This window comes from Pan paniscus, chromosome 5 (genome assembly GCF_029289425.2).
Source record: "Pan paniscus chromosome 5, NHGRI_mPanPan1-v2.0_pri, whole genome shotgun sequence".
NCBI classification, from domain to species: domain Eukaryota; kingdom Metazoa; phylum Chordata; class Mammalia; order Primates; family Hominidae; genus Pan; species Pan paniscus.
Window position 1 is genome coordinate 170,157,706 of NC_073254.2, and position 25,744 is coordinate 170,183,449.

Below are 25,744 nucleotides of genomic sequence, written 5' to 3' on the forward strand. Positions count from 1 at the left end.
CAGGATTCATGTTCATAGGTGCACTGATGGCTGCCCGCAGTGGTTTGAACAGTGGGCTTTTTGCAAGAATGAGTTGCAATCCTTTAGTGGGTTAGGACTAACTTTAGTATGCTGGGACCAGCATTCTTTAAACATAAAGACACAGAGTAGATTGAGTAGGAAGTGTCAAGAGTGTATCACATGAAATATGGGTGATATGGTTTGGCTTTGTGTCCCCACCCAAATCTCATCTTGAATTGTAATCCTTGGGTGTTGAGGGAGGAACCTGGTGGGAGGTGATTGGTTCGTGGGGGTGGTTCACCCCATGCTGTTCTTGTGATAGTGATTGAGTTCTCACAAGATCTGATGGTTTTATAAGTGTTTGGCAAGTTCCTCCTTCTCTCATTCTCTCTCCTGCTGCCTTGTGAAGAAGGTGCCTGCTTCCCCTTCTGCCACAATTGTAAGTTTCCTGAGGCTTCCCCAGTTATGTGGAACTGTGAGTCAGTTAAACCCATTTCCTTTACAAATTACCCAGTCTCAGGTAGTATCTTTACAGCAGTGTGAGAACAGACTGATACAATGGGTAAGTGTATGTGTGTGAATATATATTTGGGTCATGACATAAAATGTATTTATTGTGGTTTGTAGTTAAAAAAATGTTTGAAAAACATTGGGCTTGAGTACTATTTACTGTGCTGGCCACCCAGCACAGTAACATTACTGTACTGTAATTACAGTACAGTAATTACTGTAATGTTTTGTTTTCTCATGAATTGCTGTAGCTATGTACTGATATACTTTAAATATAAAGATAATTGTGGAGTGCATTGGCACTGTATGTGGTATGCTGCAGATCTAAAGCTCTGGCCGTAGATCTGCTTGAGGTAATGATTTGAGGGGTCTGTGGCAGGTAGGTGGGAGTCAAAGCTGCAGGAAGTTGGAGCTCTAGCAAAAGCACCTGGGGAGGCTGTGAATGAGTAAGGAAAGAGCCCAGGGCAGAACTTGGGAACCACCTACCTTGAGGGCAGGGGTGTAGGAAAAAGAGCCCACAAAAAACACTCACTGTGATGCAATAGATAAAGAGGTAGGAGGAAAATCAGGAGGGTGTTGGTACCTGGAGCCAAGACAGGAGAGAGTTTGAATAGTGAGGAAAGGTTCAAGATTGTTAAATGTGGCAGAAGGTCAAGTTATATAAGCGCTGAAACGCGCACCTGTGCTTGAGCAACACAGAGCTGGCTGGTGACCTCAGTGAGGGCGCAGGGCTCCACGATGAGATGGGAAGACCTAGAGACGTGGGGGAAGGGACACTTCCTCCAGAATGTTTGGTGGTAAAAGCCAGGAGCACAAGAGGCCAATGATAGAAGGGAGGATAATTTGCTCCTCTAGAAACAAATTTGAACCTAGTTTTTCAGAAGGAGACAATATACCCCACATGTTAGGCTTACTGAAATGGGCAGAGGTATGTAATTTTTGTTTAAAGGGATGGATAAAGCTATGGTTTTTTTTCACCCATTTTTCATCATGTCTTAACAGTGAGGTGAGAACTTACGTTAGTTTCTGAGACCAAATTTTAGACTTGCAACAATGATTGCTGTTGCTTTTTTTTTTAATGCAAGCAACGGCCAAATTATTTTGGAATGACGATCCTAAATTGATCCCAGCCTGATACAATCAAAGGTCCAGAATTAGAAGGAGAAAAAGTAGAGAGTGAAACAGTAGCCAAAAGAAAAATTTCACTGATATACTGTCAACAGCTGTGCTGTTATCACTCTGTAAAGAACAATGAAATATTGTAATGAAAATGGAAAATGCTGTGGGTAACCAATGGAATCCCGAAGGACAGATTAAGTTTCTTCAACATTTATAATGAAAACCAGACTGAAAATAATTTTTGATTTGTCTTTTTGCTTCATCAAATCTTGGAGAGAATTCGGATATAGGCACCTTATCATTTGACATCTATTACTCAAGATAAGAAGATTATGTTCAGGTTTGTGGGCCTCCAGGATGTAATTATAACATTGTCAAAGTAGATTACCAGGTGTTGCATAATTATTGTGCCATTTAAGGAAATTTGCATCTGAGTATAAACATGTGTATTTAATTATTTTCCTGGGGGGTGACAAAAGTTCCAGGACTCCTGATTAAGTCATCCATCCTGTCTAACAACCTTTGGGCATAAAGATCATATTCAGAGATAAAGGACCTATATAATTCCTAAACAAACAAACAAACAAAAAACTTTGTCCAATTCGGGAAGCAAGTAAAACATAACCAAGCTAAGAAAACACAAAACTACGAAGAAAAAGATTCAAATGAAACATCCTTAGGCTGCCCTCTCATAGCAGGGAGTAATTGCCTTCAGGTAAAAGTCAATTCCGGACCATTCAATTCACTGAAAACTATTCACTGTCTTAGATTAACCAGCACCTAAAAACACTTGACTAAATAGGCTAGAAATGAAAGTGTTTTCCTTGAACAAATGTATATATTATTGGTTTTGTAGATGAGAAATACCACTGGTTTTGCCGAATTTAAATAGTCAGCTATGTAAAGGGTCTCTGGACTAGGAAAAATTCCTTTATTCCTAAATATTTTGGCTTCAATATTTGAAATCTGCAAAAGCAGTATTTCTATCTGTCAAAATGAGGCCATTAAGTTTTGATTATTCAAACCTGGAATGAAGTGTGTGTGTCTGGGGGTAGAGGAGATGATATGGACTTCACTTTGAATATAAATTACGTACTGGGTGGAGCAAATGGATTTAAAGAAAGAGGAACCCTGGTTCAACTCTATTTGCCAGTCAAGGTGACTCACTTGAACATCTGAAGGCCAGCGTACCTGTGGAAAGAGACTATTTCCTGGATATTCTTCTGTGAGTCAAGATGCTTAAAACCCATGTCTTTTAGTATCTGTCATTTTGGAGTTGTAAGGGAAAACTGAGTTTTAAGCATAAAGGAAAAAGCATCTTATGCAGTGAGAAAAAAATTGACATCAGAATTTCTCAGAAAGAACTTAGTGAATTTTTATAAATTATTTGACATTATCCTTGAATGACTGATTTCGTTGTCCAAAGACTTAAAGAAAGGAGTTGCAATTCCCCAGACTTTGCCAAATTGTGGGATGGCACAATAGGTATTGTCAGGTCCCAGGGCCAGAATGAGGTAGAGATTTTATGTAGTTTCTCCTTTGTTAATAACATTTAAGCTGTTTTCGTTCTGATTTGCATTCTCCTGATTAGTGCAGTTGGTCAAAGCTGGTGCTAGCGGACTTGGCCAGATGTCTGGAGCCATATAAGCTGATTCTGTGTGGGAGATGCTGGGGCTGGTTCCTGCCCTCCTTTCCCTTCCTCCTTGCAGACAGAGTTCCATTTTGAGGTGGTCACCCTCTTGGCTGTGTGTTCGGGGTTTACAGTGACCCACCCTAAAGGCAGAGGGGCAGAGGTGGTGCAGAGACTGGTCATCAGTCTCTAGGGGCAATCAAGGTAATTCATCTCCCTTGTCCCTGATAGGCTCGGTGCAAAACCCATCTTCTAAAGGGCAGCTGGCCTCTTCTAGCGGGCAGAGATCGTTCAGCTTTGACCCCTTTGTAATTATGGGAGGAGTCCAGGGCCCCACACCAGCCACCCTATTTCAATCTCCGCAGATCCTTCCCCTTCACATTGTGAGGCTTGACATGTCCCTGTGAAGAGCCGCAGGCATGGAACACTTTGGGAAAATCCCTATTCAGGCTCTCACTGGAAAACCCCAGACTGAGGGAACAAAGGCGATGGATCCTAAGCCTGGGTAGAGCAGAGCTGGGCGCTGGTGGATCGCAGAGCCTGAAGCGCCAGGAGAAACCTGCTGGTTACTTCCTTTTATTTTGTCTTTGTAGTGTCAGTCTAGAACCCCACGCAGGATCTTCTCCATCATAGGAAAGTGTTCCGAGGAATTTGACTTGGTATCTATTTTATCTCTGAGAAACTTCTTTGGGTAGCTGCCAGTAACCTTTAGGGCTCTTTTATTTAAAAACAACAACAACAACAACAACAAACAAAAAAAGTTCATGGCCAGGCGTGGTGGCTCACACCTGTAATCCCAGCACTTTGGGAGGCCCAGGAGGGCGGATCATGAGGTCAGGAGTTCGAGACCAGCGTGACCATCATGGTGAAACCCTGTCTCTACTAAAAATACAAAAATTAGCTTGGTGTGGTGGCGAAAGCCTGTAATCCCAGCTCTTCAGGAGGGTGAGGCAGGAGAACTGCTTGAACCCCGAAGTCAGAGGTTGCAGTGAGCCGAGATCTTGCCACTGCTCCCCAGCCTGGGCAACAGAGAGACTCCGTCTCAAAAAACAAAACAAAACAAAACCGTTACTAAAAGCCGCTTACTTGTACTCATTCGGACGTCTCTGTGGTTTCTATCAGTTCCTGAACAGGAATGTATTGTTGTGTACAAGAAGAATATGTTAGTGTCTCCCTAATTTTACACATGCAGTTTTCTGTTTACAACTTCCCTCCCCACCTTATTGTCCTAACCCTTCTGAGAAGCTCCTTCATGTGTAACTACTAGGCTGTGATGTTTTGCAGTAGAGTCAGGCAGTGCTGTTGCCCTCCTGGGTGGAAGGGGCTGTCTGGAATGGGATGGAGAGAAAGCTGGCAGTGCAGGGGACGCAACACTAGAAATGTGAAACCAGGACCCTGTCGCCGACCCTCTTAGAGAAATGTTTACTGTCTGGATGCCCCCAGCCGCCTTGCCTGAGCGCCGTCACGCTTTCTGCCCTTTGGATACGAAGATATCCGAATGCTGTGCCCATGATTAAGCAGATGCTTAGTAAGGAAAGAAAACATTGGTCTGGAAATAATTTCTCAAGCGCCGTGACTGCCTTATTGCACAAACATCACCTCTTCGATGTTTCTCACAATCCAGAGAGGAAGTGGCATCCATCGTGGCATGAATAGGAATGTGTGTTTGGAGCCGTGGGGCGGGGCTGGGAGGGGAGGGGACACTACCCAGCCAACAGAGGAGACGGTGGGGCTAGGAAAACCTCCTGGGGGAGCCTGCGGCGCGGTCCTTTCCTGTGTCCCCTTTGCTGCGGGTCCTGCCCGGGGCCGCGCCAGGTGGAGGCCCCGAGAGGCGGCGCGTTTCCTGCGCTCCGGGATTGCGGGAGAAGCGCGAGTCCCTGTCTCCGAGACTAGAGGCCACGGACACCCGCGCAGGAGCATCCCCTGGCACCCCGCCCCACGCCCGTCCTTCCGGAGTCTACACATCGGCGACCTCCCGTGTCTAGGCGCACACATTTCCCGCCCCGCGGAGACTCCCACGCCCCGGGCCCTCTCTGCAGCAGGCGCCAGATCCCGCCTCTGGGGGCTGGACCGAGAGGGTCCTCGGCGGCGTCTTTAAGGCTGCGGTCCCCGCCCCGCCGTCCTCCCCGCCCTCCTCCCTCTCGCCGCGGCTCCTCCCGCCCTCCCAGAGCAGCCGGGCGGCTGGGCGCGCGCGGCGCAGAGCAGGTGCCGGGGAGCCCTTCGCATGCGGCTGCCGGGCCGGAGGTGGTAGCGGCGCCGGGCGCGCTCCGCCCGCCCCTCCTCCGGGCCGCACTGAGGCTCGGGCGCGCGGGGACATGTCGGTGGCGACGGGCAGCAGCGAGGCGGCCGGCGGGGCCAGCGGCGGCGGCGCACGGGTTTTCTTCCAAAGCCCCCGGGGTGGCGCCGGTGGCAGCCCCGGCTCCAGCAGCGGCTCAGGCTCCTCCCGGGAGGACTCGGCGCCCGTGGCCACGGCGGCCGCTGCAGTGCAGGTTCAGCAGCAACAGCAGCGGCGACACCAGCAGGGAAAAGTGACAGTGAAATACGATCGTAAGGAGCTTCGGAAGCGGCTGGTGCTGGAGGAGTGGATCGTGGAGCAGCTGGGTCAGCTCTACGGCTGCGAGGTACCTGGGCGCGGGGCTGGGAGGGTCGGGGACCTCTCTAGCTCCTCTGTGCCCGCGCAGTAATTCTCCCGGGCTCCAGCTCCGGGGCGCGCATGTCCCTGACTCCCGGGGACCAAGTGCCAGGAGCGAGGCGCGGCGCCTTCTCTCCCCCGCGGTGCCCTCTGGCGTCGGGCTCAGCGGTTGGGACGCCCCTGTCTGGGTTCGGCTGCCGGTGCCCGGGGAGCTGCGGGCCCCCTTGGTGGCCGTGGGGAGGGTTGGGTCCCGCGGAGCACAGTGCTTTTCTCCGAGCTCCGGGCGCCTCTGGGCTCCAGCTGCAGCTGCGCAAAGCGGGGCTCGGAGGGGCTCACTCCAGCTGCGCCTCAGCAGCGGTTGGGGATACAGCAGCCAAAGAGAGCAGCGCTCACTGCTGGGATCCGGGCAGCCCTGATTTTTGTGGAGAACGAGCAGGGAAGGAAGGAAGCTGCCTCATGGAAAGGAGAGGTTCTGGGGATCTCAGAGGCCCCCTTGGTTCTTGAAATTCCCCGTGAAAATCCTGAGATGGAACGCTTTCCAGCCAGCCCCGACGGTGTCTCCATAATTCCGCCCTGCATTATCAGAGCTGCACACGTTGTGCTTTGTTGAAGCCGTAGTTTTTCCTCTCTAAGCTCAGTTACTCCAATTGATGGGCTCAGAATGAGCATCTGGGGCAACCTCGACGGGTGCCTCGGTGGAAGGGCGGGAGCCCTGCGGGGGGCCTGCGGGATCCCGGGATCTGTCAGCTTCAGGCTCCCAGCTCCCCTCTCCTCCACGACATCGTGACTTCCCAAGGTCCAGGGACTAAGGTCATACACAAGTCTCAGGGACGTGTATACATTTGATTTAGGGAGAAATATGTAGAATAAACTGCAGCAAAACGACTGAAGCCAAAATGATCTCTCATGAGCATCTTGAATAACAGTTATTAATTCTAAATGAAGTGACCTCCTCTTAAGGGAGTGGAGTTTGGAAAGGGTGGAAGCATGAAGGGGTTAATAATTAAGAATGTGGCTTCTAAGCTAAAGCTAGGTTTGTGTTCATTCAACTGTTGTGCTCTTCAACAGAGATGACAACCAGATGAACTCACAGGCTTTACCACTAATGTTGGGTGTTCTGTATTTGACACATTTCATGGCCTGTTGTGAAGACACGTTTTCTTAAACACCCTCATTGCACAAGAAAACAGCATACTCGTTACTGACTACTGATAAATGATTATAATATAATGAAGCTTGACTGTATGACTAATGGGGTTGTAAAAATGTGTTGTTTCTCCAGTCCAGCTCTTACAAAAAGCTAATTTAATTGCATAAATAAAAACTGGCAAACATAAGAAGTGTTCATGAGATTTTTATAGGAAGTTGGCAAAACTCTGTAAAGAAACATTATTTGATGTAGATGGGATTACTGTTGGATGAGTGGATGTGCTCAGTCCTGCCTCTGTAGAATCCAGTTAATTTTCATTTATTTCTTACTGTTTTTTTTTCTCCATTTGGGATTTGGAAAAGATTCGAATTAATAGAAAAAGCATTGTTGAAATTAACAGTGCTCCAGCATGGTTCTTTTTGTGGGAGACTAATTAGGCTTAGATTGGGAAACTAGAAAGGGCTCTACCCACTGAGTAGCCTGATAAACAATATATTTAAAAAATTCTTCAGAATAATTAGAAAAAATGGAGGTTTGATTGTTTCCTGTGTGGAACATGTAGGTTAGGTATATATTTTAAAGGGTCAACATGAGCTTGAATCTTTTCCTTGTATTGTACTTTTCTTCTTGGGTTTTAAATCTTCAACCCATAGCAAACAGCTAGACATTTGAAAGGGAGGTTTTTGTGGTGAAATAATTCAAGATGCTCTATATGCTGCCTGCATGTCATTAACGTGGCAAGTATTTTTCTTCAAGTTTGTTCAGTCATTGTAGGCTGAAGGAAGAGAAATAATTAGGTTGTTGGCAATTTGTAATCACTATGCTGGTGGTGTACCTCCATTTAATAATAAAGAAACGTGGGCAAATAAGTAGCCAAATAAAGGCTTGTCTCTTTGCATCTATTTCTCTGCTGATAGTGCTCTATTTTTAGCATTGGGTTCTCTTGTTGAGTAACATTTCTTTGTTGATAGCTTCAAGTATTTCAGCCTCTGGTTTGTGAATCAAGAAGGACGCACCCTGGCTTACAGCTCCCAACCTCATGCATACGAAGATTAGGAAATGTCCTTTTTATACTTAAAAGTGGTAATTCTTTCAAATGTTTAGCCCATGAAAGTGACACAGCCAATTTCCCAGCCTTCAAACCTCAAACCTGCCAAAGGCTTGAGTTATCTGCTGAGTTGGGGTAGAATATGAACACATCTTTAATTTCAGAAGAACTTGACCCAAACAGGTCAGGAATCAGATGACTTGACCTTTTCAGAATAGAAAATAATCTTTCGGAGCAGTGTAAAGCGATGTATTTAGAAAGAGGAAGAGGAAAGAAGAAATACACAGAACCACTTTCTGTCTGTGTTTTTTTCTGGAAGTGTGCAGTGACTAATCAGTTTTGTATGAGAATAATGTCATAGGGGAATTTATTACCTACCTACTAGGTGACTAGGTGCTCTTCGAGGTACTTTGGGCTAATTCATTTAGTCTTCATAACAACCCTATAAAGAAGATGTTCTTTTTATCCTTGTTTAAATGTAAATAAAGAAGTGAAGACTCAGAGAGGATTAAAAGGCTGCTTCAAGCTCATGTAGCTGGTGGGTGGGTTGGGGTTGAGGATGAACCCAGTCTGGAATCTGAGTCCACTGTATAACCACGAGGCCTGTCTGTACCGTGCAAGAGAGCAAATGTAGGTCTACAAGACATCTGTCTAAATGTTTAAAGCTTATGAGTTAAACTAACAACATTTGTATAAAATTTCTTCTGTCCACTGATCTTGACAGCTACATCTTCATAATGACCTGGAAGTCTAGGTTTGCATTTTGAATTCAAAATGTTACTTCCCAGAGTCATGAACTGAAATGCAGTTAGGAGACTGCCCTGGCCTGGGTTTCTTCCCTTTTGCTTCCCATCCTTGGTACAGTCCCACCTGGTAAAGGACACTGTGTCCACTCGCACGCCCAGTCTTGGTATGCACCTGCCACTCCTTGACCATGATGCCTCTGCACACACCAGTGGTGATGTCCCCCTAGGCCAGAACAGATCTGGGAGGAGCTTGTTCATGCCCTAGAAGCTACTTGGGATTTGACAAGGGAATTCTGGGGACCCGGATCACAGACTAAAACCAAGTGGAGGGACACTGGTTCTGGATAGATGTGTCCACTTTGTCCTAGGAAGTCTTCAGGAAGACAGGTTATGGCAGGAGTGGGGCCCAGAGATGTGGTCCCCTCTTACCCAGTCTAAGGGCAGCATTGTAAAATACCATGTCAAATAGCCTTTTGAATACGTAGATAAGTGCTTTTATTGGATTCCAAAATGATTTGTTATGTGCTTATAGTTCTTTTCCATCTCATCTTCTCTTGGGAAGGCTTATACAGGTACATTTTCAGCTAGGAATTTGATTATAATGTAACCGTTAGACTAAATCTACATCTACATCCACATTTAAGGATTTCTGTTTAAAGACTTTTTTTTTTTTTAAATCTCTTCCAAACCCTGGTGGGTTTTTTTTGTTTTGTTTTGTTTTTGTTTTTTTGAGATGAAGTCTTTCTCTGTGGCCTAGGCTAGAGTGCAGTGGTGCAATCTCAGCTCACTGCAACCTCCGCCTCCTGGGTTCAAACGATTCTCCTGCTTCTGCCTCCTGAGTAGCTGGGGCTGCAGATGCGTGCCACCATGCCCGGCTAATTTTTGTATTTTTAGTAGAGACAGGGTTTCACTATGTTGGCCAGGCTGGTCTCGAACTCCTGATCTCATGATCCGACTGCCTCAGCCTCCCAAAGTGCTGGGATTACAGGCATGAGCCACCGCGCCCAGCCAACCCTGGTGGTTTTTAAGAGCATTTGAAATCTGGCATAATATCTACTTTAACAAGTACTGCAAGATGACTTACTGGATAAGTCATATGAATATTTCCAAGTTTGCCCAGCATCAAGATAACATCTGTACTTCCAGTTTTGCAATTCAATTTGCTTTGGAAATAAAAACATGTTGCTAAGCTCAGATGATTGCAATGCCCGTAGCATCCTAGCCATAAACAGGCTTGTGTACCTCGGGTACTTGCTGTGTTGTTCTGACTGTCACCTTAGTAGGTCTTTCCCTTTGCTTCCAGTGTCTGCTTTTTATAAAGTGGTTCCTGACTTATTATACCTTTCAGTCTTCCCTGACTCCCCATTACCCCCATTTTATAAAAACTGTCTTCTGAGAGATGGTGGTGACACAGAAAGAAATACCTTGTTGATTGCTGCCTGATACATCTGGATATATAGATTGCTGCCTGACACATGGATACAGAGAAACAGAGAGTCATAGGGTACCACTTAATCTTACTGTATGCTAAGGAAAAATATTATAAAAGTAATCTGAAACAGAACGTCATTAGTGTTTAAATACAATGTTTTATTCCTCACTTTCTGAAAAATGATTTTATTTTTCTAAATTTGTTTCATAATGCATTTATGAGTTGTGACCTGCAATTTTAAAAGTACTGCTTCTGAAAGGGAGAAGCCTAAACATGTGTAATAGTGTTAGCAGACACTGGCTGAGTACTTAGCATGTACTAGGCAAGGTTCATGTAATCTTGGCAACAACTCTGAGACCCCCATTTTGTGGAGGTGGAATCAGGCACAGAGAAGTTAAGAAGTTGCCCCAGGACTCTCAGCTGGGATGTGACAGAACAAGGCTGTGGCCAGGGAGTCAGGCACACCTTAACGAATGGCCTGTTCTGCCTCCTGAGACAGGACAGAGCCTGGCACCTATGTGAACCCCATGGTTTGCCTGTTCCCAGATGCTGCTGTTGTACCTTGTAAATGGACTGTGAGTGCATGTGGAGGACACCACTGTTAGCGGGTTAGTTCTTGTACCCGGATGAGGCCTCTCCTTTTACATGCAGATCCTGGCTTTCCATAGACTTTTCCAGGTACAGTATCACATCAGCTGGCTTTGCTACTTTATTAGCGCTCAAGCTGGAAGGTAGAAACTGCTGCTTAGAACTCGTCTTGTGGATTGTTTGGTAAATCACCATTCGTTCAGGTATTTGAGGACAGGCTTTTAAACAACAACAAAACCCCCTGAACTCCATAAACTCAACCTGTAAACTACTAAGGAATAAATTACACATGCAAAAAGTCAGTAGATAAAGCCGGGCATGGTGGCTCACGCCTGTAAAGCCAGCACTGACGGATCGCTTGAGGCCAGGAGTTGGAGACCAGCCTGAGGAACATGATGAAACTCCGTCTCTACAAAAAATACAAAAATTAGCCAAAGATGGTGGCATGCGCTGGTGGTCCCAGCTTCTCAGGAGGCTGAGGTGGGAGGATCACCTGAGCCTGGGGAGGTTAAGGCTGCAGTGAGCCAAGATCACACCACTGTACTCCAGCCTGGGCAATAGCCTGCCTCAAATAAAAAGAAAAAAAAAGTCAGTAGATAAAAGAATTCTAAATTGCCAAAGGAAGAAAAGAAAACTGCTTAACACATTCCCTTTGGAACAGTGGTTAGGGAAATGCAGGGTGGAAGCAGTGGTTACAATATGTGCTTTGAAGTGAGATGAACCTGAATTCACATGTGGCCCTCTCATTCAGTGGGTATATGTGATTAGGCAATTTCCTTCACCCCGCTGAGCCTCACTTTCTCCATATATATATGTGTGTGTGTATATATATTTCAGACAGTCTTACTCCTGTTGCCCAGGCTAGCTAGAGTGCAGTGGGGCTATCACGGCTCATCGCATCCTTGACCTCCCAGGCTCAAGCGATCCTCCCACCTAATTTTTTTTTTTTTTTTTTTTTTTGTAGAGACAAGGTTTCACTATGTTGGCCAGGCTGGTCTCCAACTCCTGGGCTTAAGTGATCCGTCAGCCTCAGCCTTCCAAAGTGTTGGGATTACAGGTGTGAGCCACCGCGCCCGGCTGCTTTCTCTGTATGTTGAAGGAAATCATCCTGGTGCCTTTGCAGGGCCGTCAGGAGGACTGATTGGTGAGACACCAAGCATAGTACTTAGGACATAGCATGTCAGTTTTGTTATTGGAGCCACAAGCTGCCACTAACTGTTGGTTATTCTCTATGATGTGGAGACAGAGGAAAGGGGTGAAGAAAACAAGGTATTCACATCTATTTGGTGCAATAATTTGGAGAAGAGTATAGGGTTACTTTAGGGTCAGGGGTGTTGGTGTATGTTTGAACTTGAACATGGGCAAATATTCTCTAAACTATTCCTCCTGTTTCTAGAGCCTTCCTCATTCTCTATGTTTTGGTGGATTTTTACATATGTGCAGGGGAGTTAGACTGTAACAACTTGAAGGCAAGGAACTGTCTTAATTTTCATCATTTAAAAGTTCATAGCGGGACACAATTCTTCAACATTTAAGCATTTGCTTGAATGAATGAAAAAGGATCAATGTTCAGCAAATGTTTAAAAGTCATTGATGTTTCTGTATCTGAATTAGTTGGTGGTATTCCTTTATCATAGACATGGCGAGGGAAAAAGTCAATCTGTGTTTTTGTTACTGTAGTCATATCGCATTCTTGCATCCTTACAGCTTTATGTCAGTGCTGTTGGAAAATATACCTTTCTTCATTGCCTTACTTGCTCCAAACAGGAACTGAAAGGTGGTAATGGCAGCCAATTGACTTTGAAGTTTAGGTTGACAGAATTCTTTTGCAAATGTGATCTTCCCTGAGTCCCATCCACTGTCTTTTCCTTTGCTCCTAACGTGCCCCTGCTACACTAGTTCTGCCTGCTGTTCTCATCTCTGTGGGTACATGTATGCTTTTGCTGTCTTCTGTTTGTCCTTTTCCTCCCAGCCTAAAACAACCTGGCAGCCCCTGGCCTCCCTCGCCTAGCCCATAGCTCTCTGTCAAGAAGTCTCTTTCTAGATGGAGGGAAGAATCAAATCTGAATTTTATTTTCCATGTGGCACATGCTTTGGCCACATGGTTTAGTTTGTAGTGCATGCTCTTGCTCTTGTTTCCTGCACTGGGCTAGTTCAAGCCTTCACCTGTCTTTTCAAGGCACCTCTTCTGTTCTCTGCCCTCCCAGTCTCCTCCTCTGCAAGCTAGACCAGCCACCCTCCAGGCACTTCATTCACGACACCCCTTTCTTGGCTGAGTTTTCAACCTCTCTGGCCCATTCCTTTCAGCATATACACAAGTTGAAGTCTCTCTCTTCTGTTTAAACCACCACCATCCCCCACTACCACACAAATAGCTTCCCCTCCTCCCCCCTGTAATCCCCCACCGCACATGCCGCCCTGTCTTTCTCCTTCCCTTTCTGGGTTTTTCCTCTTTTGCCTGCTCTTCAATGATGACATTTCTCTGTCTTTGGGCCCTGGCTCTCTGTTTTTTTTTTTGTTTGTTTGTTTTGTTTTTTTTTTTCCTTCACTCCTGCGTGCTCTTTTTGGATGATAAGACCCTTCCTGTGGCTTTAGTTGCTGTCCATATGCGGACAACGTGTGACTCTGTATTTTTAGCCCTGATCTGTTTTCTGAGTGCCAGATGTATTCAGACAACTTTGAAATGGACAGTGCCACTTAGTACCCGGAGAAACCTCATATTCAACTGGTCTGAAAATGAGTTTCTCATCTTCCTTAGGAAACCTGCTCCTCTTCCTCACTTCCCTCAGTGGGCGGCAGGCGCTGCTGTGCACAGTTGTCCCAGCCCAAGATTACGTGGCATGCTTATCTCTTGCCTCCTCCTTGCTGTCACACCCAGGAGTCGCAAAGTCTTGTTGATGCTCCTACAGCTCTGGAATATGAGTCCCCACTGGTCCCTGCCACTGCCTTAATCCAGCTCCTTGTAACTTCTCACCTGTATAATAGCAATGGTCACTGTAGTCCAGTTTCTTTCAAATTACGGCAACCACTCTTTCTGCTACTGCACCCTCCACCACTGCTGCTATTGTTTCTACTACTGCTGGGACTAACCCAGCTCTCAGGTGACAGCCAGGAGATTTATGCATCTTACCTCATACCATCAATCCTCCCAACAACTTTATGAAGGAGATGGTATTATCTTCATTTCTTCATTTTTTGGAGAAAGCAGCTGAGATCTGAGAAGTTGTCGCTTGTCCTTGTCCAAGTTCACACTGATTCCAAAGTCACTTAGCTATGATGCTCCCATTGCTCCCAATAGCTCCATTTAAGAAGTGCTGATTGCAAACCTTGTCCTTCATGGGTGCTAATTTAATCCTCACAGTAACTCTGCAAGGTAGGTGAAGAAACAAGTACAGGGAGCTTGAGCTGCAGGCCCCCGTCAGAGGCCACATGGCTGGCAGGTGGCAGGGTCTCTGGTTCCTGGGTTGGGCCTCCCGCTCTGTCCCTGCTCCAGCTCCCCACGGTGCTTCAGAGCCACCTCCATGTGCTGCAGCTGGTGTGTTTTCTAAAATCCAGGTGGGATCTTGTTCCCCACAGCCTTCAGGATAAAGCAGGAGCCCCTTAGCACGTGACCAGGGCTCAGGGGTTTCCCTGCCCCAGTCTCTGGACTTGTCTCTAGGCACCCCCAGCCCTGCTGTTTCAGCTATCAGCTGAGTCCCTAAGGCAGCTCAGCAGGAGCCCCTCTGCCATAATCACCTCCACCCCCTCCCCTGCCCCCACTCCCTAGCTGTCTAGCTTGCACCTGTTCTTAGCCTGGCACTTGGCAGTGCCTTCCCAGGAGCTTCTCTGATCCATCTCCTGCTGTCAGGCTGGCTCTGTGGCCTTTCCAGGGCCCCTCTTTCTGTAATCCTGTTTCCCACCCTCACTGCAGCCTCCTGAAGGCAGAATCTTGTACCTTTGCAGCCCTGGTGACTCTCACACACCTGGCTGCACTTGGGTGTCTCTGCTATGGACTGAATGTTTGTGTCTCCCCAGATTCATAGGTTGAAACGCTAGTCCCCAGAGTGATGGTATTTGGAGGGAGGACTTTGGGGAGGTCATTAGTGTTAGATGAGGTCGTGAGGATGGAGGCCCTGTGATGTGATTAATGCCCTTAAAAGGGGAGGAAGGGGCCAGAGCTCGCTCTCACTGCCATGCAAGGGCACAGCGTGAAAGCGCAGCAAGAAGATGGAAGACGGCCACCTGTAGACCAGGAGGAGGATGCTGGCACCCTGATCTCAGACCTCCAGCCTCTAGAACTGTGAGACAGAAATGCTTGTTGTTGAGCCACTGAGTCTGTGCTATTTATTTGACTGTCAGTGAGTGACAGTGGCTGCATCTTCTGGTTTCATGATGTGCATTTCAGAAATGTGTTCCCAAAATTAAACATATGAATATAATTTGGCTCTGCCTGTATTGAAAACCTGCTCTTTCACTGTCAACTCGAAGTTATGGTTCTTTTTCCTGGTTATAAATTATAACTATGGAGTCCTTTGAACCTCTGAACTAAAAGGAAGTTGTGGCGTAAGGCACAGATGTATGGGGTAATGAAAGTCTTCAAAGAAAGGGATCACGAGTTACTGCCATTCTCTGTAATTTTAAGTCTTCAGCATGTCCAAGAATTTTGTTTGCACAGGAATTGCTTATTTCTATGTGAGTAGAAATGCTTGTGCAAGGAAGTAGCAAGTGCTTTTCCATCTGTGGATAAGACTCGGAGCAACAGGCTCACACAAGTCTTCATAGAACAAGAATGAAAGCCTGGATTCCTGCCTCTGCTTAAAAGTTGGGGCCAATACATTCTCACTAGGTTTTTCTTAGTCAGCACTGGCATTTTGGAAATCTGTTCCACTGAGTAAAAGCTTAGAAAAAAGAAGACCAGAACGTGGGTGGGTCTCTAAATCATCACTTTATGGTTGAGGAATAAAATGATTAAGAAACAGCTTCTTCATTTTGAAAGAATCCACGGGGAAATCTGTGGAAGGAGCTGTGGAGGGCTGGAATATTCATTCACTCACTGATTCATTTATTTGTTCAACAGATAACATAGGGCAGGAAAGGGGTTATAAAAAGCTTCACCCTTTTAAACTGTGTAAGGGAAAAAGTAGAAAAAGTAAAGGAACGAACACTTCCCATTATGGCAGAAGAATGGAGGAGACCATATGATTGGAAGCTCTTTGGGGCAGGGACTCTGTCCTGTTCACAGTTGTGTTAGTATATTCCACACAGTTATTTCGTACATAGTGGCTGCATATTTCTTTACTCAAAGTCTGTGTTCAGGAAAGGATATGATAAATTCACTGACATTATATTGCAAATGACTAAAAACAACTTACTTATCTTTCATTTTAATAGGAAGTCAGATCTTAAGTAAGAGAAAGTAATCTCTTAAGGGCTGGGCTTCAGGAATGAATAAGCCAGGGCAGGATGTATGCTTTGTGGCTGTGGGAACCTTGCTGGCACCTGTGAGATTAATTCCTGTCGGCTGTTCCCAGTGTGAGGTAGTGGGAATGGCCCTTGCCTGTGAGCTCTGTCCTAGTCGGGCCACTGCTGACCAGCTAGATGAGCTTGGCAAGTCATTTTCACCAACAGAGTTTGTTTTCAGGTTTTCTTTCTTCATTTGAAAAAAAATGAGGGAGATCTGGGACTTTCTAGCTCTAACCTTTAGATGTTCTATGCTAAAGCCAGGGCTGCACTGGTGAAAGTGAGATGTATCAAAGAAAGGGTGATATTGAAAGCAGGAGAAATAGAAGTGTCTTCCCCTTCAAGGCAAACCTGAGACAAGGATTAGACTAGTTCACCAAGGGCCATCGAATTTGCAGAGCTAATTTCCTGTAGCTGAAGTGGGAGCGTATCCATCCTGCACTGGGCATGATGTCTTGTGTGAGTGGCTTGGGTAGGGACTAGAACGTAAGGATTAGATTAATAACTTTTTTTTTAAAATCATCTTTTCCTCCTCTGAAACCTCTCCTTAACTATTGGCTTTCAAGTTAAGTTTGGAATCTGACAGCACAGACACTTACAGCCACCATAGCTGCTTTTTCTTTGCATTTAATTGGGTTAACCTTTAAGAAATGGCATGTTCGACTTAAGATTTTTAGGCATATAACCTATAATATTGGCTTTGGGGGGTGCTTTTCTGTTCTTATTATTTGTCCTTTATCTTGGCACCTCATAATTAACTAATGGTGGTATTTATTTTAACTTGAGGGAGGTTCATTTTGAGATATGAAATGAGCATCTGAGAGGGAAAATCACAGCAGCTTTCAGAAGTAAAATTTAACAGGGTGAAATGTACAAATTAGCCTGAATAAGAGCATGACTAAATCTATACTAAGCAAATTACTTTCTGTTGGGGAGTTTATTCCTGGAATGTCTCTTTATAGTTAGTTTTAGGACTAATAGGATGGGATAACAAGAAAAACTTAAGATTTTTTATGGACAGTTCTGGCAGGAAGTGAAAAGCAGAACTTATTCTTTGTAATATTTATTTATTTGGTATAATGATAGAATCATAAAGCACCATCAGATAATCCCATTTGACCCACATAAATACTCAGTGATATAAGTAGCTACTCCATTTTAAAATGAGAAAACGGGGAGGCTCCAAGAGTCTTAGTAACATGCTCAAGTTTAAACTGCCAGTAACAAAAGGAAGACTTGCTTCCTGGAAACTGTGAACATCAGTTGCACCATTTCCCCCCAGATACCTTCCATGTATTCTAGCATGTTTGGCCAATACACTGAGCAAATCTTTTTTGTTTGATTTACTTGATACATTTTCAAATATGCTTCATCTTAGTTGAACAGTTTACAGGATTCTGTTATTTCTCGAGTGAACCATTTACAGGAGTCAGCCATTTCTTAAGAAAAATGCAAATCCTGGCTGGGCACGGTGGCTCACACCTGTAATCCCAGCACTTTGGGAGGCTGAGGCGGGTGGATCACTTGAGGTCAGGAGTTTGAGACCAGCCTGAACAACATGGTAAGACCCCGTCTCTATTTAAAATACAAAAATTAGCCAGGTGTGATGGTGGGCACCTGTAATCCCAGCTACTCAGGAGGCTGAGGCAAGAGAATCGCTTGAACCTGGGAGGCAGAGACCGTAGTGAGCCGAGATCGCACCATTGCACTCCAGCCTGGGTGACAGAGTGAGACTCTGTCTCAAAAAAAAAAAAAAAGAAAGAAAGAAAAAGAAAAATTCAAATTCATTATCTCTGAAGTAGACACCCCAGTGAGTGAGCTACTTCTTTCTTTCTTTGCCAGGTTTGCATGAGCCGTTGGTCATGGAGTCCTTGCACTCTTGGTCTATCTATTTAGATGGAATTGACTCCATGCTCAATCTCTTTTGAGGTTAAAAGTTAGAAACTCACTTTAAACAAGGCAAGGGATACAGAGTATATATTTTATCTTACGTATTTGAAAGCAGCAGATATTATCATTGACATGGTAGAAGTAAAGTAATGCTTTTTCTAAATACAATGTAAAAAACTATTAATTACTTGGTTTGCTTATGCTAAATGATGTTTTCACTCAAGTCCTTAGCTACTGCCGCCAATCATCTGTTAATATTTTTCTCTTATATTTGTATGTCAATAGCGCACACATTGGTAAAGCCATTTCATTCATTTCTGCTAATGTTAATGGAATTAAATCTGTTTCAAGCCAGGTAGGTGAGGTGTTGAGTTTTCAGATTGGCAGAGATAGCTTTTCTGTTTGGTTCTTATGAGCTAATACTCTACATAACAATTCAAATTAGTCAACTGGTTTTTCTCATGTTTGTGTTGGGGTGTGGCAGCTCTCTGACAAGTCAAAAGAAAATGAGTCATTGATTTGGTGCTAAAACATGATTATGCTTGCTATAATGAAAGCACCCTAGAAATATTAAAACTAAAAAACAACACGTACTATCTCTGTTAGACAAGTGCCTTTTGTTATGTTAAGATATTCCATTTCTTCATCATGTGAGATGGTTCAGCATTTACTAATCTTATACCAGAAGCAGTTTACATGGAGAGACATTTAGATAATGAAAACTTGTCTGTACTTAGGTAAATGGAAAGGTTGTCACCTGAACTAGCCAGGGACTCCAAAGCATTTAGCTGCCAGTCATGCCTTAAACCTTGGGAACATCCCATGTTAGACTTAGATTAAGAAACCTTTTGGGGTTTCAAAGAGGTGACGGGCTGCATTCAATGGTGAATGATCCCAAGGTTGAGTTAACTCATCACTCTGAAGAAGAACAAAATGAGGAATTACTTTGCTTAGTTAACTACTGACACCTTACTATAAACTCTGAAGGAAGGCAAAGAATGAGATACAGATAATGTATAAAATATTTAGTAAAATGAAATTCTCATGTCAGCAGTTACAACCACAACTCCGAGGATGTGAGAGAGTGTGGTCTACACAGGAGGGGTGGAGTGGTTGTGGACCTCAGCCTTCTGCTCTAGGAATCCATGCTTGTGAATGTCTTCCTAACTCTAGCCCCACTTTACAAAATCAAAACAAACAGAAAAGTTCCTAAGTATGGCTTCTTACTGGTGGTGGGAAACAGTTTGTCTCATTATCTCATTTCAGAGATGCCTACTGGTTATACTCACAGGTTCTTTTCACATCCTTTATGCCCTGATTCAGAGGATGTCTTAGTCCATTTTGTGTTGCTGTAGCAGAATACCTGAGACTGGGTGATTTATCAAGAAAGAGCCTTATTTGGCTCATGATTCTGGAGGCTGGGGAGTCCCAGAAGCATGGCACTGCATCCGTTGGCTTCTGGGCTTCTAGGGAGAATCTCATGCCATGTCATAACATGATGGAAGGTCAAAGGGGAAGTGGACACAGGTGAAGGGTCAAAACAGACCCTGCCCTGGAGGGAACTAATCTGTCACCTCCAGAATGAATCCAGTCTCACAAGAGCAAGAACTCACTCACTGTAGTGAGAACTGCACCAAGACACCTAGGCCCAGAGGGCGGAGTCTCTGTGACCCAAGCTCTTCCCATTAAGTTCCACCTCTTAAAGTTTCCACCTCCCAACATTGCTGCACTGGGAATTAAGGTTCCAACGTGCGTTTTGATGGGGACACTCAAACCATAGCAGAGACATTGCCTTCTAAGATAGACCCTCCCACCTTCCTGGGGTGGGGGAGCTGGCTTGGTCTATCTAGAAGGATGAGCAGGCTGCCCACTACCTACATTTATTAAGAGTGATTTCAGTCATCATCCTTGGCTAACTTTAATTTCCACTTTTAAATTATCTAATCCTTTCAGAGAAATTTTGGGGATTAATAAATATGAAAAACCATCTCCCCAAAAGCTCAGAATATTTATGAAAGTATTATTAGCAACATCTACTATGCTTTTGCTATAACTAATTCTGCCTTGTTAATCTAGTATTCAAATTAAAGGTTGTTCTTTGACCCAATGGGGGGCAGAGGCTTATGAGATTTTTTTAAAAAATTATGGAATAATTTTGGTGGAGTTTCTACCTTGATTGCAAATTTGGTCACACACCAGGTTTTATGACTATAGAATAATCTAATCAACACTCCAGAATCTAATCAACACTCCAGAATGGAAAATCTTGTTGGGTTGCTTCAAGAGAATTACCTTTCTGCGATGGGAGCTCTATCACATTTGAGTTAAGTGATAATAGATAACATGTATTCTAGGTAAAACTCTTTTTTCATAGGATATCTTTTATATGTACCTAGAAAAGAGATTTGGATGATACATGATAACTATCAGTAGTGCTTTTTAGTATCATTATGGGTAATTTATTTTGTTTATCTGTTTTGTGCAATGCACATGTATTTCTCCTATAAGAGAATAACTTCAAAGTTGTTTTTTAGAAGGGGTGGGCATGAGTATCCCACTGTTTTATTGTCATGGGTAAGAAAGGGGCACAAGCCCTCTCCTGCCACAGGGCTTTACAATGTTTGGAATAGCTCAATTGGTGTTTTTTCCATCTTCTTTTTGAGGAAGATGGGCTTTAAATTTTTAAAAAATTATAAATAAGGACAAAAAAGCCAGTAGATTTGTTCATATTAGATTCTTTATATTTTCAGAGGAAGCAGCCATAACACTTTGGATAGAACACATGGCACTTTGGATAGAACACGTAACACTTTGGAAGACTCCTTTGGTGTCTTCATTTTTGCGGGGCAGGAAAGACAGTCTCTGAGGATGAGGATGGTACCACCACCCACAGGATGGAAGGAAAGGTAAAAGGAAGATTGAATCACTCTTCAACTTCCTTCTGGAGCCCAGCCCTTTCCACCTGCTCAGGGGCTGACTTCTCCGGTGATCATCAGCCATTCTTTTGTTTCAAGAGTCATGGACCGTATACTGAAGATCTGTGCAGTTTAGGATATGTAAATTATATCTCAGTAAAGTATTAGAACGCAAATACACACAAAAGCCTTTCTCTCTTTCTCTTCCTCTCTTCCGCCAGATTTGACAGAGAGATTGTCTATATCCTTTGATCGCATTTTGTCGACTTCTGTGCCCCTCTTAGCCACTGCTGTGTGGCTTGTCCTTCTTTTCCACCCAGAAGGCTCATGACCTCCATGTTGCTAAATTCCAAGTGCCCATTCCAGTTTTTATCTTGTGTGCTCTCGGCTTTCTAAGCCACTCTATCAATTACCCAACCATCAGCCTTCCCAGCATCCGTCCATCCTTCTGTCAGCCAATGCGCTGTCCTTCTGTCCCTCCTTCCAATATCCACCCACTAGTCCCTTCGTCTGTCTCTGCCAGGCATTCTTTTTTTTTTTTTAAACAAATAAGCTTTATGTTTTAGATGGTTTTAGATTTACAGAAAAATTGCGAAGACAGAACACTATTGCCATATACTCTGCAACAGGTTTTACCTGTTAGCAACATATGTTAGAATTATACATTTGTCACAATGAACGAACCAATATCGATACATTATTATTCTCTAAAGTCCATACTTTGTTCGGATTCTTTAGTTTTTGCCTAGAGTCCTTTTTCTGTTCCAGGATCCCATCTGGGACACCACATTGCATTTACCTGGCATGTCTCCTTAGACTCCCTTGGCTAGGCCAGTTTCTCAGCCTTCCTTTGTTTTTGATGACCTTGACAGTATTGTGGAGTACTTTTTAGGTATTTTGTAGAATGTCCCTCACATGGCATTTGTCGGATGTTTTTCTCATGATTAGACTACGTTTATGGGTTTGAGGGAGGAAGACCCAAAAGGTAAAGAAACACTTTTATCACATTCTGTGAAGGTACATCCTGTCAACATGGCTTATTACTGTTGATATTCACCTTGAGCACCTGGCTGAGATACTGTCTGTCAGGCTTCTCCACTGTACAGCTACTCCCTCCCTTTCCACACTATATTCTTTGGAAGAAAATCACTATGTGTAGCTCATTCTTTTTTTTTGAGACAGAGTCTTGCTCTGTCGCCCAGGCTGGAGTGCAGTGGCACGATCTCGGCTCACTGCAAGCTCCACCTCCTGGGTTCATGCCATTCTCCTGCTTCAGCCTCCCAAGTAGCTGGGACTACAGGTGCCCACCACACCCAGCTAATTTTTTTTTTTGTATTTTTAGTAGAGATGGGGTTTCACTGTGTTAGCGAGGATGGTCTCGATCTCCTGACCTCATGATCCACCCGCCTCAGCCTCCCAAAGTGCTGGGATTACAGACGTGAGCCACCGCGCCCAGTAGCTCATTCTTAAGTGATGGGAAGTTATGTTCTGCCTCATTGTGTAGCTACATAATTTATATGGAATTCTTTTGCTTGGGAGATTTGTTTCTTCTTCCTCATTTGTTTATTTAGTCTGCCTTATTTATGTCAGTATGGTTCACGTATATTTATTGTTTGTTTTGGATTATAATTCAATTATTACTTTATTTTGTGGCCCATATTATTCCAGCTTTGGCTATTGGGAGCTGTTTCGATTGGTTCCTGTGTTCTTTGACATACCCCCATGATCGTGTGTGTGTATGTATTTAATACTTCTTTACTTTCTAGCACTACAAAATACTCTAGGCTTATTTTGTATGTTTCCTGCCCCAGATTCAGAGTCAGCCATTTCTCCAAGGAACACTGATTCCTTTTATTAGAGAATGGTATTAGAAACCAAGATATGGCCGGGTGCAGTGGCTCATGCCTGTAATCCCAGCACTTTGGGATGCCAAGGAGGGCAGATCGCCTGAGGTCAGGAGTTCGAGATCAGCCTGGCCAACGTGGTGAAACCCTGTCTCTACTAAAAATACAAAAATTAGCCAGACGTGGTGGCATGCTCCTGTAATCCCAGCTACTCGGGAGGCTGAGACAGGAGAATCGCTTGAACCCAGGAGACAGAGGTTGCAGTGAGCCGAGATCATGCCATTGCACTCCACCCTGGGTGACACAGCAAGACTGTCTAAAAAAAAAGACAAAGAAAAAAGAAAAGAAAAGAAACCAAGATAAGGGATGCCAAGTGTACTTGTTGCTACTGAAATGTAATGTTTCTAAGATCTCTCACATGACAGCAAGAAAATATATGTGTGTATTCTAATTGGTGTATACATATCTACAAATATTTCCATTTGTAACCATCAGCATCTATATCAAGCTAAACATCAGCTCATTTGATGTTTTCGATTCTAATCCATTACTACATGGGTTGCACTAGCCCCCTTTCTTTGCCTGTCTTTAAACTCCTACTCCAACAGAGACAAACCTGTGGTTCCCACCATCCATATCCATTCCCTTAATTGTTCAGTTGTAGTATATATGTACAGCAATATCAGAATTGTTAACTCAATCCCTATGGGAAACAACTTTATCAACTAGAAGATGGTGCTTATATGCACTCCTTTTACATTTGATTTTAACAGACTCTACTTATTTCTAGTTACTTAGGTCAGTACCCTTTTCCCCTATCCCCTTCAGTGAGGTTGTTGCATACATTTGTAATATAGATAGATTGTTTTGTCACATTCTGCATTCCATCCTGGGATCCCCCAATCTCCTAAATGACTTTTTAAATTTGCTTACATTATACATTAAGATTCATTCTTTGTGTAGTCAGTCCTATGGACTTTAACAAATGCAGAGTGTCATGTATCCACCCTTGCAGTATCATACAGAACAGTTGCACCACCTAAAATATCTCCTGTGCTTTACCCATTTACCCCCCTCCGTTTCTTTTCTTTTCTTTTTTTTTTTTTTTTTTTTGAGACGGAGTCTTGGTTTGTCACCCAGGCTGGGTGCAGTGGTGTGATCTGAGCTCACTGCAACCTCTGCCTCCTGGGTTCAAGTGATTCTTCTGCCTCAGCCTCCCGAGCAGCTGGGACTACAGGCGTGCGCCTCAACATCCAGCTAATTTTTGTGTTTTTAATAGAGACGGGGTTTCGCCATGTTGGCCAGCCTGATCTCGAACTCCTGACCTCATGTGATCTGCCCACCTGGGCCTCCCAAAGTGCTGGGATTATAGGCATGAGCCACCGTGCCAGGCCAACCTCTGCCATTTCTTCCTGAACCACTGATCTCTTTCCTATTGCTATCGTTTTGCCTTTTCCAGTATGTCATGTAATTGAAATCATACAGTATACAGCATTTTCAGACTAACTTCTTTCACTACACAATATACATTTAAGATTCATCTGTGTTTTTTTTGTGACTTGATAGCTCAATTCTTTTTATGGCTGAATAAGATGCCATTGTATACATGTACCACAGTTTATCCACTTGGCTCTTGAAGGACATCTTGGTTGCTTCAGTTTTTGATGATCATGAGAAAGCCTGGTATAAACACGTGTGGGTGGACTTTTGTTTGGATATAAATTTGAAATTAGTGAGGTCAAAATGCCACATGCACTTTTAGGTGCTAGGGACACAGGTGCTTAGGATACAACAGCGAAAGAGTCCCTGTGCTCTTAAAAACAAACGCAAATGAATAAATCAGAATGGCTTCAGCTCACGAGTAGTGCTAGGAAAAAAAGAAAGCTAATAGGATAATGAGTGAGAGACTGTGGCCAGGTTAGTGGGGCCAGGAAGGGCTTCTTTGAGGAAGTTCATTGCATTTGTATCTGGGCCTGCATGATGAGAGATGGCACCAGCGGTGTGCAAAGCCCTGGGGGACATACTGGGCTCAGTTAATGCAAACACCCTCCGGCAGGATGAATCTTGGCATGGCCAAGGGACTAGGAACAGAAAGTACTGTGAGGTAAAGACATGAATGAGAGTATTTTCTTAAAAACTTTTTATTGTAGGCCGGGCACGGTGGCTCATGCCTGTAATCCCAGCACTTTGGGAGGCCAAGGCAGGCGGATCACGAGGTCAGGAGATCGAGACCATCCTGGCTAACATGGTGAAACCCCGTTTCTACTAAAAGTACAAAAAATTAGCTGGGCATGGTGGTGGGCACCTGTAGTCCCAGCTACTCGGGAGGCTGAGGCAGGAGAATGGCGTGAACCTGGGAGGCGGAGATTGCAGTGAGCGGAGATCACACCACTGCACTCCAGCCTGGGCGACAGAGCAAGACTCCGTCTCAATAACAACAACAACAACAACAAACTTTTTATTGTAGTATAACATACAAAGTACACAAAACCCAAGTGTAAGTGCACAGTTGATGAGTTTTGTCAAATTGAACCCACCCACCTTCCAGATCAGGAAATGGAATAGTGCCAGCACTGCAGGGGTCCCTTGTGTGTGCTCATCCCATTATCAGCCCCCTGCCCTCCCTCCAAGGTCATCTGATTAATTTTACCTTCTTAAAAGCTTTTATGTCTGTTTTTTGTTGTTGTTGTTGTTGTTGTTCAACATTAGATGTGTGAGATACACCCACATTGTTGCATGTCATTTGAGGTTTGATCATTTCAGTTGCCACATAGTACTCCATGTGTGAATACACCACAGTT

The 25,744-nt window shown here is 44.3% G+C and overlaps 1 protein-coding gene across 1 annotated transcript in view; it reads left to right on the forward strand.

Annotated features, from left to right (window-relative positions):
- Window positions 1-5,381: 5,381 nt before the first annotated feature.
- PPP1R14C (protein phosphatase 1 regulatory inhibitor subunit 14C) overlaps window positions 5,382-25,744 on the forward strand; it is a 106,549-nt gene continuing 86,186 nt past the window's right edge. Inside the window, exon 1 of the mRNA XM_034963081.3 lies at window positions 5,382-5,880. Coding sequence (XP_034818972.1) covers window positions 5,575-5,880 — 306 coding nt within the window. The 5' untranslated portion in view covers window positions 5,382-5,574. The remainder of the gene's footprint in view (window positions 5,881-25,744) is intronic.